At 40.5% G+C, this 14,471-nt stretch overlaps 1 protein-coding gene across 5 annotated transcripts in view; it reads right to left on the bottom strand.

Moving 5' to 3' along the window:
* Positions 1 to 14,471, bottom strand: part of BICD1 (BICD cargo adaptor 1) — a 275,638-nt gene that overhangs the window by 47,289 nt on the left and 213,878 nt on the right. For 4 of the 5 annotated variants that reach the window (XR_007717722.1, XM_050748564.1, XM_050748563.1 and 1 more), the window contains exons 5-6: positions 9,211 to 10,305; positions 3,419 to 3,570 (exon numbers count right to left, since the gene is read on the bottom strand). Coding sequence is in view for 4 of the 5 variants with exons in the window: in XM_050748564.1 (XP_050604521.1) it covers positions 3,419 to 3,570; positions 9,211 to 10,305 (1,247 nt within the window). In the remaining variant the exon portion in view is untranslated. The other variant, XM_050748565.1, reaches the window with a different exon arrangement.

Raw genomic sequence — 14,471 nt, 5'->3', positions numbered from 1 at the left:
AATTGGAATGTATGTTCATCCATACAATGAAGGATAGACAGGACATTTAAAAAAATTTATTATTATTTTCTGGTTGTTTTGTTTGTTTGTTTTTTAAGACTGAGTCTTGCTGTATTGCCCAGGCTGTAGTGCAGTGGCGTGATCTTGGCTCACTGCAACCTCTGCCTCCCAGGTTCAAGCAATTCTCATGCCTCAGCCTCCCAAGTAGTTGGAATTACAGGAGTGTGCCACCATGCCCAGCTAATTTTTGTATTTTTTTAGAAGAGACGGGGTTTCACCATGTTGGCCAGGCTGGTCTCGAACTCCTGACCTTAAGTGATCCTCCCACCCTGGCCTCCCAAAGTGCTGGGATTACAGGTATCAGCCACTGCACCCAGCCCATATGGAGACAGTCTTAATAGGCAACGTCTTAAACCCCAGGGACAGAGTTATTGTGGGGCTGCCGTGTAACAGCAGAATAACGGTCAAGTCTCCCACAATGTCCACAGTACCTGAAGTGTCTTACAGTAGCTCTTTTTACTGTATAACATTTTATTCTTTGGAGGAATGTAACAAGTTTATTATCGGCTATGCCTATAATATCCAAAATAATAATGTTTATGAAGAAAACATTTCCTTATCTGTATTTACAGGTTTTAGTTTTAGTACAGATTGCAGCTGTTGCTCTTGTCAATTTGACTGATTTGCCTGAATTAGAAAACTGAGTATTTTCAATGATTTCTCAACCAGATGACAGAGCAATGAGTTGTCAAAAAAACAAAAAACAGAAAACCCTGCAAAAACCAAGAATTGCGCAAGGTTTGATACAGATATAGCAGGCTGTCCGAAACATCTTTATTCAGGTTTCATACTTGTGCCAAAGAAGGAAGATAAGCTTAGTGATCTTTTTTCCTTACCAAAGGCAAAACCTGAGCACATATACATTTGGAAGATAGAGGTGGCGTGGGGAAAAAGCTCTTTCTGAGTTTTTTTTTTTTTCTGAATTTATTTACCCACTAAAATATGAATAATAAATATTGTTCACGCCAAAAAAAGTATATGAAAATGGACAGTTTGGGGATAACAATTCCTTTTTATAAAAAACTATTATTATTATTATTTTTGAGACGGAGTCTTGCTCTATCACCCAGGCTGGAGTGCAGTGGCATGATCTCAGCTCACTGCAACTTCCGCCTCCCAGGTTCAAGCAATTCTCCTCCCTTAGCCTCCTGAGTAGCTGGGACTACAGGTGTGTGCCACCATGCCCGGCTAATTTTTGTATTTTTAGTAGAGACGGGGTTTTACCATGTTGGCCACACTGGTCTCGAACTCCTGACCTCAGGTGATCCACCCGCCTTGGCCTCCCAAAGTGCTGGGATTATAGGTGTGAGCCACCGTGCCTGGCTAGGGGATAATAATTCTTATATAAATCAGATTCAGACTTGAAATGTCCTTTGACATTTTTAAAAGTTTCCTTCTCAAAGAGGAAATTTATGTTTTCTTGATTCCAAATGTAATCCTGATTCTTTCATCAAAGAGGGGGACATTGTGCCCTATTCCTATTCTCTATCCTGTCTACCATAGCAGCCAGGTAAACACATTCTATTCCCCAAACACTGTCATGCCCTGAGACCCAGAAGCCAGTTCCCTACAGTTCCTCTGCACCCCTGTAGGCTTTCAGGCACTCAGCCTTCTCACTGCCATCTCCAAGAGATTCAATCACAAGGTCTGAGCTTAAGCCTGTACTCTCCTAACATACAAAAAAAGCTGGGCAGTTTCTGGGGGACTCCTATAAAGCACAAGAGATCTTTTTTTGTTTGTTGTTAACACTTTTACATGTATCAGCTACATGTAAATTATTTAAAAATTCTGCCAGTAAAGACATAGTAATTATTTGTGAATTTTGCACCAAGTTTGCATCATACAAGATATATAATTGGTGGGATTTGGTCGGGCATGGTGGCTCATACCCTAACTCAGGACTTTTGGAGGCCAAGGTGGGCGGATCTCTTGAGCCCAGGAATTTGAGACCAGCCTGGGCAACATGGCGAGACCCTGCCTCCACAAAATCCACAAAAATTAGCGGGAGTGGTGGTGCAAGCCTGCAGTCCCAGCTACTGGGGAGGCTGAGGTGAGGTGGGAGGATTGCTTGAGCCCAGGATGTCCAGGCTGCAGTGAACCGAGATGGCGCCACTGCACTTCAGCCTGGGTGACAGAGACCCTATCTCAAAAAAAAAAGTAATTTTTTTTTACACTGCATTGTGACAGCAAAATATGTATTTCAACAGTATACTGAAAATCTCAAGATTCTGAAAACTTCAAATCAAATACATTCTTAACAATCACTTCACGTTTAAAAACAAAATATGGCCGGGTGCAGTGGCTCACGCCCATGATCCGAGCACTTTGGGAGGCCAAGGCGGGTGGATCATGAGGTCAGGAGATCCAGACCATCCTGGCTAACACGGTGAAACCCCGTCTCTACTAAAAGTACAAAGAATTAGCCAGGTGTGGTGGCGGGTGCCTGTACTTCCAGCTACTCGGGAGGCTGAGGCAGGAGAACGGTGTGAACCCGGGAGGCAGAGCTTGCAGTGAGCCGAGCTCTCGCCACTGCACTCCAGCCTGGGCAACAGTGCAAGACTCTGTCTCAAAAAGAAAAAAAAAGCTGGGTGCGGTGGCTCATGCCTTTGATCCCAGCACTTTGGGAGGCTGAGGATCACGAGGTCAGGAGATCGAGACCCTGTCTCTAGTAAAAATACAAAAAATTAGCCGGGCGTGGTGGCGGGTGGGTGCCTGTAGTCCCAGCTACTCGGGAGGGTGAGGCAGGAGACTCTCTAGAACCCGGGAGGTGGAGCTTGCAGTGAGCTGAGATCGCGCCACTGCCCTCCAGCCTGGGCAACAGTGTGAGACTCTGTCTCAAAAAAAAAAAAAAAAAAAAAAAAAAAAAATTCTAAGTAATTAGCTGGTATGATGATTATTAACCTTCATTATGACAGTATCTTCTCACACAGTACTAAAGGTAAGGTGCTTTTATATACTTTGATGTACTTCCTTCACAGAACTCTATTTCAGAGGTGATAATATTTAGCTATTCTAGGAAGTGGGGTTTTTTGCCTTATTGAAAGCTTTTTATTTGGAAGGCGAGTCTCTTTGGGATGCATAAATTCTAGAAACAATCTATTAATATTAACTCACTTAAAAAATATTTTTATGTAATAGAATTTCTGGATCCAGAGTGTTCAGTAGGGGGCTCTGGAAAACAGCACAGAAGGCTTGCAAAATTTTAGATACATCAGAGGGGACTTCCACAGATTTTCTTCACACTTAGCCATCCTAGACTACACACTGAATACACTCAACATGCACAAAGGCAGGGCTGTGAATTTTAAAGCCTTTTCCCCACCTACCACACCCAGTCGTAGGAAGAAAATACTGTTACCTTGTTGCAAACATTGCTCTCAGGGAGGAGAAGGTTGCAGCATCTTCTTTCAAAGCCTTCAGTTCATTTCTAAGCTTCGTCATGGTTTCAGTCACCATTGCTTTTTCATTTTCATATTTGTTCTTGAGATTAGCTAGTGCCACCTCAGCTGTCTAAAGCAGAAAATCACACTGCTTACAATTTTCATATCAGGAAAATCCATCATACAGATTGCTTCATGCTGGGCCTATTATGTTCTTTTATAAAAGGAAAGTGAAATTGATTTGGTTACATTTTATATAAACATAGGTATGCGCTTTGGACAGAGGAAAGTTTTTCTTTAATGTCAAAATGTGTTGTGAATTCATAATGTAGTTAAATTGCCCTATAAGCCCTTTGTGAGCCAGAGTCAGTATCAGGAGCTAAGAGAATGCCAGTAGTTTAATAAATATTTAATGCAGATTGTTGAAAGTATGGGATTTCAGGACAAGGAGGGAGCCAAAATGAAACTTTATACAAGAAAAATTTTACTAATTATTTCGTAAAGAAGCAGAGCTTCTATTGGAATAATCAAATTGGAATATGTTAGAACTCAAATTTTGTCACCTGTGCTCTGTGGGGCCAAAACATAGAATAAAAGACATACACCATTGTAATTTATGAGTATATGATAAACTATAAATCCATGTTATATGTTTAAGGAAAAGAAGTGATAGAGAACTAATTACTTTCTAATTTGCATACAATTTGTCCAAACAATGAAAGAGTCAAATATAATTCCTTAAAAATCTCCACAAAAGTAGGGGTTACGAAATGTTGAATGAGTTAAAACATTTGTTTGAATCTAGGATTTGGGCATAGTGTTTCAAATCAAGAGCTACCCTGGCACACACATAAGTAAAAAAACACACTGACTGAATCAATGCATAAAATCAGTGTATACTTAGGGATTGCCCGTTTGATGCATAGCACATAGTTTGCATGTTGAAGCCAAACTGGGAACACATTATTTTTATGAACTGGAAACTATAACTTTTCAAAATGTATACAAATACCCCATACTAATGAAAAACCCCATTACGAGTAGAGAAATCCATTACTAATGGGATTTCCCAGGAAGACTACCCTGGTTTTTAACATTTCTTTTGGGGCTTGAAATGGGCAGCTTGAAACCTTCATATGCAAAGTGACAACATCTATAGAAATAAATTCTTTCTTAATTAAATCAATGTTGGGATGGGGTACTTTGTTATTGTTTTGGTTTCGAAGTAGTTCTTATGAGTTTTGATTGGATTTAAATTCAGATTAAAATGAGACTTTACTCATAAAATACTTCTGTATGTTCTGTAGTGTTAATACTTGGAGGAATCTTCAGAAATATTACACATTCAGAAAATTATCCACAATGCAGAAATTGACCGAGGGAAAAACGGCAGTTGTTTAGTGTTTAAAAAGCTTAGACACATATTCATTTAAAACAGAAAAGTATGTTTAAGTTGTGAAAATGTAGATGTAACAAATTTGTAAGCACAGAGTCCCATGGTCAGTATCTAAGGGGAATAAAGAGGGGGATAACAGAAGAGCTAGACCTGAAATAGAAATACAAACTCATTTATTGTTTGTGACAAATACCCTAAAGCCTCAGTTTTGTTTGTAGATTTGTTTGTCCATAGACTGTGCAAAGTTTTCCCAGAATTAAGTAATTTTAAGTATCCATAACTCATTGGATTTGCTGATGTCTGCATTCACCACATTCTCCACACACTCCAAAGTTGACTTTCTAAATAAAAAAGTCTTATTTCCAGCCACGTAGACCTTTGTGTGCATTCCCTGAATATATCATTCTATTTTGTCATTCCTAAGCCTCTCTACCTACTGTTCTGTCTGGAATTACTTCCTCCTCCTCTGGAAAACAACTCCTTACCCTTTAAGAACAAACTAAAGTATAATTGCTTCTGTGAAGTCTTTTCCGCTCCTCTAGGAAACCTTAGTTGCTTCCTCTGCATTGTTCTCATAACTTGGATTACAGCACGTGTAATGCTGAACTGTAATTGTGTTTCTATCCTGACATCCCCAGGAGGCTGAGTCTTCTGGAAGGCAGGGACCATGTGTTAGTCTCTGAATCTTCAGCATGTAGCACAGTGCTAGATGGATGGTGCTTCATAAGCATTTACTGACTTCATCAGAAGGCACTGTGCCTATGAAAAAATCCTTAAGTAAATGAGAAGATTCATAGAGACTACAGAATGCCTATTTTATTTATTTATTTTTAACTTCTATTTTAAGTTCGGGGTACAGGTGCAGGATGTGCAGGTTTGTTACATAGGTAAATGTGTGTCATGGGGGTTTGTTGTACCTATTATTTCTTCACCCAGGTATTAAGCCTAGTATCCATTCTTTATTTTTCCTGATCCTCTCCTTCCTTTCATCCTTCAGCCTCCAATAGGAACCAGTGCGTGTTGTTCCCCTCTATGTGGCTATTTGCTCTCATCATGTAGCTCCCACTTATAAGTGAGAATATGCGGTATCTGGTTTTCTGTCCCTGTGTTAGTTTGCTAAGGATAATGGTCTCCAGCTCCAACTATGTCCCTGCAAATGACATGATCTCACTCTTTCTTATGGCTGTATAGTAGAATGCCTATTTTAAAACAGGGAGATTTCCTTTTTACCCTAGAATTCTCACCTTAGCCTTAAAAATGAACATTCCACAATGTCTAAATATAGTGAATGTCATCTGTTAATACTTAAAGTTATTTATGGCACATAAGCATCACAGCAACAGGCCCAACATAATGAACATGTAGACCAAATGCATCACTAGAAACGGGTTTTCATTTAATTTACTGAGTCCATATAGACTGTAACTCTAATGTAATGCAAATGGTACAGGTTGAGCATCCTTAATCCAAAACCCAAAAGGCTTCAAAATCTCAAACCTTTTGAGTGCTGACATGATGCCATAAAATTCTACACTTGACCTCATGTAATCAGTCACAGTCAAAATTTTGTTTCAGCCACAAAATTATTAAAAATATTGTATAAAATTACCATCAGGCTATGTATATATGAATACATGAAATTTCTTGTTTCCTGTCTCATGAAATTTCATGTTTGGACTTGGATCCCATCCCCAAGTTATCTCATTATATATATATGCAAATGTCCAAAATCCAAAATCTGAAACATTTTTCATCCCGAACATTTTGGAAAAGGGATACTCAACCTGTACCACAAAAAATTGTGAAAATAAAACTTCAGCTAGGAATGCTTTGTTCTGTTCTGAATTCCCGTGCTACTGTTTACATCACTCTAAAGCGCTTGATGAGTCCTATCTTATAAATAGCTATAGGCAATTGTGGAATTCCTACTAGAGTATGTCATTTATTTTTGCATCCCTGAAAATATGTTATTTTATTACTGTCTCCCAGAAAATATGTAATCAATGAATGCTGGTTCACAAATTAGTCTCTGTTGGTGGGCCAAGTGTCCTTATCTATACATCTCTGTTTCAGTTAAGCATCTTGATTTTTTTTTTTTTTTAAGACAGATTTTCACTCTTGTTGCCCAGGCTGGAGTGCAATCGCTCAATCTCAGCTCACTGCAACTTCCGCCTCCCGGGTTCAAGCAATTCTCCTGCCTCAGCCTCCCGAGTAGCTGGGATTACAGGCACGCACCACCACGCCTGGCTAATTTTGTATTTTTAGTAGAGACGGGGTTTCTCCATGTTGGTCAGGCTGGTCTCAAATTCCTGACCTCAAGTGATCCGCCCGCCTTGGCCTCCCCAAGTGCTGGGATTACAGGCGTGAGCCACTGCACGCGGCCCTAAATTGTTAATATTCAACCTTTAGGAAGAAGTCAGAGAAGTTATTTGGATGGCTTGACCAAGAATGCCCTAGGATAGCATGTCCTTGATAAAGTTTATGTAAGCCTTATCTAATATGGTATTGGTTATTTATGACCACTCTGAATCATTGAGTCTTTAAATTATAGCAGAGTTATAATAATAAATTCCTTTATTCTGACCTAAAATTGGAGTCAGATCTCTCACAAACTCTTCATTCACTCTAATCTTTTCTATTTTTCTAAAGTGACAACACAAAATAAAGTCGTATTTTGCCCTTAGGTTTATATAAAACATGTTAATAGTGCAAACACTATTATAGCTTATGGTATAGATGTCAATTATATAAATAGATTTATGGGAACTAGAGATGAGGACTCGAAAGCTGCACTGTAGATGACATAATAAGGGCGTGGTTTTCCCCAGATAATGGCAAACGGAGAAGGCATTCTGAATCTGAAATTAACCTTCAATCTCTAAAGACCAAGAGCTCCCCTGACCTACTATTCACTGGCACTGCTTGCGTTTGCAAGAGGGCATTTGGTGCTTTGTTGCTTCTCTTTATCAACACCAACACTTATTCAGCACCTTTCTCAAATATGTGTCTTTTGAGGCTATCTTTTCAGATAAACTAAATAAAGGTGAAAAGAATTTTCCTGCTTATATTTCGCAGCACTCCCACCCAGGTAAAACTCAAGGGTGGAAAACAATTTCAGTCATTAAAGAGGGCTGGGAATTAGACAGGTTCATGTTGTAACATTACTACTTGTCCAGAAGGACAGGATCAATAGCTAGGAAAAGCTCCCTATTACTTAAGCTCTGACCCATGTGAGTTAACATCCCATATGAACCTAAATTTCAGATACGTGGTCACTAGCACAGGTAGAGCTCATTCTCATACTCTCTCACATGCACACTCTCTCTCATTTGCTTGCTAAAGTGGCCCCAAACTATTTAATTTGTTGATAACAATCTGTCTGGCTTTGTTTCTGTAACTCAGTTCCTCACAGTTGTCTTGCCTTTCATCCCTGACTTGTTCATTTATTTAGCACTCTTGTTTCTCTAGGTTTGGGATGAAGGACAAAACACTCCTTTTAATCTTGCTATACTTGGCTGGGTGTGGTGGCTCATGTCTGTAATCCCAGCACTTTGGGAGGTCGAGGCAGGCGGATCACTTGAGGTCAGCAGTTCAAGACCAGCCTAGACAATATGGCGAAATCCTGTCTATTTGAAAATACAAAAAATTAGCCAGGCATGGTGGCACACGCCTGTAATCCCAGCTGCTTGGGAGGCTGAGGCATGAGAATCGCTTGAACCCAGGAGGCGGAGGTTACAGTGAGCTGAGATGGCGCCACTGCACTGCAGCCTGGGCAACAGAGTGAGACTCTGTCTCAAAACAAACAAACAAAAAACAAAAACAAAAACAAAAAATTCTTGCTATACCCCTAGAAATTGAGTCTTGAATCTGAACCTCCAGCTCCAAAGCCGGGGTCCAGTTATTGGCCATCAGACCTTCTTCATGATCTGCACCCAGATTTCCCTCTGTTTGCTCCGGCTGTCTGCTGGGTGTCTGTCTTTCTTGCTGTATCTCCCTGGTTGGTGTAACCTGTCTTGCCAGCCTATTCTGCCACCCTCCATCTCCTGTTTCCACAGCTACTCACTGCCAGGCTTCAGCCCAGCACCGCCTGAGCTGCCTTTCTACATCTGCGGAAAGGCATCTGGATCTTCTCCTGTGTTTTTAACTTCCTCACCTCTGCCTCCACCTAGCTGGGCACAGATATTTCATCCATTCACTCATTTAAAAATAATAATTATTATGACATTCTGATCTGACACTGGGACATGGTTTTATTTCTCCACTGACCAAGAATCTGAACTCTCATCTTGATGATACTGGATACTCAATAAATTAGGGAATAAATTAGTTAAGAAAGCTTTAACTAGCATGCTTTCACCAGTAGAATGAGATTACCTGCTTATTGGCTTTCAATACCGCCCTCAATGTGGCAATCTGCTCCCGTTTGGTGCTCAGCAGGGACTTTAGCTTGAGGATCTCTTCCATTAAGGCTTCCTTGTCTTTATCAATCATGGGGGCTAGCTCCCGAGCCGCTGCTCTTTGACGAGACAGTTGCAAGGACCGGTCCACAGCTTTCTGCAGATGCTTGATTTGGTCCCGGATTATGGCATTAAGGTTGTAGATATTCATTGGCTCTTTGCGGATGTCACTTGTATCCAATACTGGAGATGACGGTGGGGCAGTAATAACAGGAGAGATTGTGGGGGTCTTAGTTGGACTTGGTTCTTTGCTGGCCTCTGTGCTTTCTTTTGCAACTGGTTCAGATGAGGTCCTTGTTTCTACCGGGGATGACACACCCCGCCTGGCTAATCGTGGGGACAAAAGTCCTCTGGGATCATCAGGCCCTTTCAGGCTGCCACTGCGGGTGACTCTGCTCTGCCTATAGTAATCCAGCATGACCCTGTTGGGAGTTTCATTATTACATAGACACACATGGTGGTAAAGCTGAGCTAACTCCTCACTGAATGTCACTAACTCATCCTGGGCCGTATTAAGAGTATTGTGATTTTCATTGGCTATGCTGGTCATCTTTTGCAACTCCTTCTCCATGTGGGCCATCTTCTCACCACTCTCCTTGGTGGTCTTCTCAAGGCTTGTCACCTGCTCATCATACATCTGGATTTTACTCTCATATTTGGCCTTCTCATCAGTGTAGTTTTCTACAGATTTATTATATTTCTCCTTTAAGGCCTTAATTTCAGCTTTCAGATCAATCACCTCAGTTACTGCCACCCTATATTTGCATTCAAGGATCTCTAAGCCATTGATGTCCACTTCGTAGTCATGGGCCTCCTCCCCTGAGTCCCGGCCCTTCTCCCCGTCCAGCTCGGCCTTGAGCTCCTTGCTGCTTTGCAGGCCCCTCATGGCATTGACGTGCTCTGTGAGCCGGTGCACGCGCTCATGCTGCTCCGTCAGTGCTCCCTTGGTGTGTTCCAGCTGTGTCTGTGACTCCTGTAGGTTGGCCAAAAGAATGGCCTTTTCCCGCTCTACCTGCAATGGCAAAAGAAAGTCTCTGAATGACCTCAATGCAGCACCAATGATGAACTTAATCCATTCACAGTCGGGCATGTATACACTTAAAAATCACTGCAGCAGAGCCAATGTTCCCACTATTTCAAATTAAAATGGAGTGTTTTTTATTTCAGCAGTTCTGGTAAGTCAATCTAAAAGTACATAATTCTAAAAGAATTATACTGCAAGTAGTTACCCATCAATTTCACTTGTATCATACACACATACTCATGAAACTTCAATGTTATTAGAACAATCTGATTTTCATTTTTAACACCTTGCAGAAAACAACATGACTTTAAGAGATAAGCATAGGACTGGTGTTATTTTTATGAGTGCCTTATAGTACATCTGTTTTTCAGATCATTAAGTGACTGTATCAGGGTGCCTATGAATCAATCATCCTTTCCTTCCCAGAGCTCAACCCCAAATCAGGTTTAAAACCTAAGGCTTTAACTTACTAAATATTGCTGAGTACTTTAACCATCCTCTTAAAAATAAGCATTTAGTCCCCAAAACAAACATGCACTACATTTGACAGTTTTTATCTTTTTTTAAGACAGGGTCTCGCTCTGTCACCCACACTGGAGTGCAGTGGCACAATTGTGGCTTACTGAAGCCTCTGCCTCTCAGGCTCAAGTGATCCTTCCACCTCAGTGTCCTGAGCAGCTAGGACCACAGGTGCGCACCACCACACCTGGCTAATTGTGTGTGTGTGTAGAGACAGAGTCTTGCTATGTTGTCCAGGCTGGTCTTGAATTCCTAGGCGCATGCCAGCCCCCTGCCTCTGCCTCCCAAAGTACTGGAATTACAGGCGTGAGCCACCATGCCCAGCTTTGATGGTTTTTAATATAAAAGTCAAAGAATACATATGGAATTTTAGAGCTAAAAGAACAACTTATAAGTCAATTCAATTCCTTTAGTCCAAAATAGGAACTGTAAATATTAGCAATTAATTTGAATAATGTGATATGTTTATGTAGACAGGAAGTATTACCACGTGATGAAAAACACTCAGGTGTCCATACAAAACACTGTCTCATTAAACATAGGTATATAAGAAATTGCAATGTGAAAAAATTTTAAAGCATTTCTCTCCTTCCATATGGGTAAATATTATGAATTATGAGTTTTTGCATTTATAATGTAACTGTTTCTCAATAACAAAATAATATTGTTTACATTATTGTTCTATAAGAAGTATCATGGTGTTCATATCCTTCTGCACTTGTGTTTTCTTTTCTTCTTCTTTTTAAAAAATAAACCATCATGAGATCTGCCTTAAGAGCAATGAATTGATGCTGAATGTCTTTATATCTAAAGGAAGATATCAATTCAAACTTTTTTTTTTTTTTTTTTTTTTTGAGACAGAGTCTCGCTCGGTCGTCCAGGCTGGACTGCAGTGGTGCGATCTCGGCTCACTGCAAGCTCCGCCTCCCAGGTTCACGCCATTCTCCGGCTTCAGCCTCCCAAGTAGCTGGGACTACAGGTGCCCACCATCACGCCCGGCTAATTTTTTTGCATTTTTAGTAGAGACAGGGTTTCACCATGTTAGCCAGGATGGTCTCGATCTCCTGACCTCGTGATCTGCCCTCCTCAGCCTCCCAAAGTGCTGGGATTACAGGCGTGAGCCACCGCACCCGGCCCAATTCAAACTTTCAAACTTCCTGGATCATACATTAAATCCCTAAATGGCAAGTAAAATTATTATAATTAGAATATAATAAATATCAATCATTAAGTATGGTTAATATTTTAAAACTAGCTTATTACTTTAGGATATACATATATATATGTAAATGTATAATACAGTAGAGTAGTATTTTTATGATCCTTTGTGGAATCTGATGCCCCTCATTAACTATCATGGTAGTCCTCTCTTGGTAAGGTTCTGATATGCATAAGTTTCAGTTACTATGCTTTAGTTAAAACATCAGCTACTCCCCAAACCATGGTCCAAATTTCAATGACCAAATAGATTGATTGTGAGCCATGCATAATGCACAATCTTCGCTGCCAGCTGTTCAGTCTATAAAATCACTACATAACATCATGACCTATGGCAAATGACACCACTTCATTCAAAGTCAACCAGTGATTGGTTACTATGTATCTGTTATTCAGTTCACTCACAGACGGCTAGGGATATAGTTGCCTTGTCTTGTCTCCTAGTGATAAATCCATGTGATGTTTTACAAAAATGGATTACAACAAGAAAGAAAGCACAGCAAAGAAACAAAGAGTGACAATGCTGGAAGTAAAATTTGAAAAAAAAAACATAAATCGAGTCAGGTGCAGTGGGGTGTGCCTGTAGTCCTAGCTACTCCAGGGGCTGAGGCAGGAGGATTGCTTGGGCCCAGGAGCTGAGGCAACATAGTGAAACCCTGCCTCTAAAAAAATCCCTGAAACTACCTAAATGGAGTTATAGAAGAAATAATTGAATATGGAAATATTGACACTAATGCTGTTTGAGGGACTTTAGATGTGCACCCAAAGAAACTTAGTGGAGGCAATTTTTTCAATTTATTAAATGAAAAAGTACAGTATGGCCGGGTGCGGTGGCTTGTGCCTGTAAGCCCAGCACTTTGGGAGGCCGAGGTGGGTGGATCATGAGGTCAGGAGTTTAAGACCAGCCTGGCCAAGATGGTGAAACCCCGTCTCTATTAAAAATATTTTAAAAAATTAGCCGGGCATAGTGGCATGCACCTGTAATCCCAGCTACTGGGGAGGCTGAGGCAGAATTGTCTGAACCCGGGGGGCAGAGGTTGCAGTGAGCTGAGATCACACCACTGCACTCCAGCCTGGGCGACAGAGTGAGACTCCGTCTGAAAAAAAAAAAAGAGAAAAAGAAAAAGAAAAGTACAGTACGGTAGTTGCAAAAAGGATGAAAATGTCGAAGAGGAAGTGATGCTGGCACATTAAAGGTACTCGCAAAGATATTTCCAGATGTTGAAAGTGCAGAGGATAAAATGTTGGAAGATGATCCAAACTTAAAAATGAGGAGGACAATTTGCCAAAGCAAAGAAAAGATTCTTGCTCAGTGTCCTAAGTTTTTTTTTTTTTTTTTTGAGATGGAGTCTAGCTCTGTCGCCAGGCTGAAGTGCAGTGGTATGATCTCTGCTTGCTGCAACCTCCGCCTCCTGGGTTCAAGCAATTCTCCTGCCTCAGCTTCCCAAGCAGCTGGGACTACAGGCATTCACCCCCACGCCCAGCTAATTTTTGTATTTTTAGTAGAAACAGGGTTTCACCATGTTGGCCAGGCTGGTCTCGAACTCCTGACCTCGTGATCTGCCCACCTTGGCCTCCCAAAGTGCTGGGATTTCAGGCATGAGCCACCGCACCGAACCCTAAGTTTTATAGAAGAAGGCAAGATCAAAATACACTTGATAAGCTGTTTACAAAGAAATAAAAGTTTAACTCTCAATGTTCCTAATGTTTTAAATTATGAAGTACTAAGTACTTTTACTATATTTTCATTTCTATATGTATTTATAAACAACAGTAAGAGACTTTTTAATGTTTCACAAAAATATTTAAAGATCACAACACAATTGTAAATTTCCCCATTAATTATTAAGTTTGTTTTGCATGGTTTCAGTTTGCATGATCATTTTTTACTGTCCCGGACTACTATGCATTCCAGGGACTGCCTGTATAGTATGATCACATATATTAGAACTTAAGATAACGGTTTTGTTATCTCAAGTTGTTATTTAGAGGCTTTTAAGTTATAGCTCTCATGTTATGACATGGTGTTTGCCCATATCTATGAAAGGAAAGCAACTCACAAATTACATTTTATGGCTGCAGAAACCAAATTATTCACAAATGACAGTACTGCAGGTAAAGAACTGGGCCTGTGGCATCGGAGAATACTGGAGTCAAATCTCGGGACTGACATTTACTTAGCTATGTGACTCTGAGAAAGCTTCAGTTTGGTAACCTATGCAAGGAGCACAGTAACACTTCATAGGAAATTTCGATGATGAAGTGAGATAGTGAATTTAATGCTGAAGGTTCTACAGTGTTAGCTATTGTGAACAATTGGTTAGCTGTGGTGCACCTCCCACAAGCCAAAATGTTTTTACATGGCAAACACATCTGTTTTCACAATTTTGAAAATTTTATAAAAGCAACTCTTTCAT

Source organism: Macaca thibetana, chromosome 11 (genome assembly GCF_024542745.1).
Source record: "Macaca thibetana thibetana isolate TM-01 chromosome 11, ASM2454274v1, whole genome shotgun sequence".
NCBI classification, from domain to species: Eukaryota; Metazoa; Chordata; class Mammalia; order Primates; family Cercopithecidae; genus Macaca; species Macaca thibetana.
This window is presented reverse-complemented; position numbering and strand designations above follow the sequence as displayed.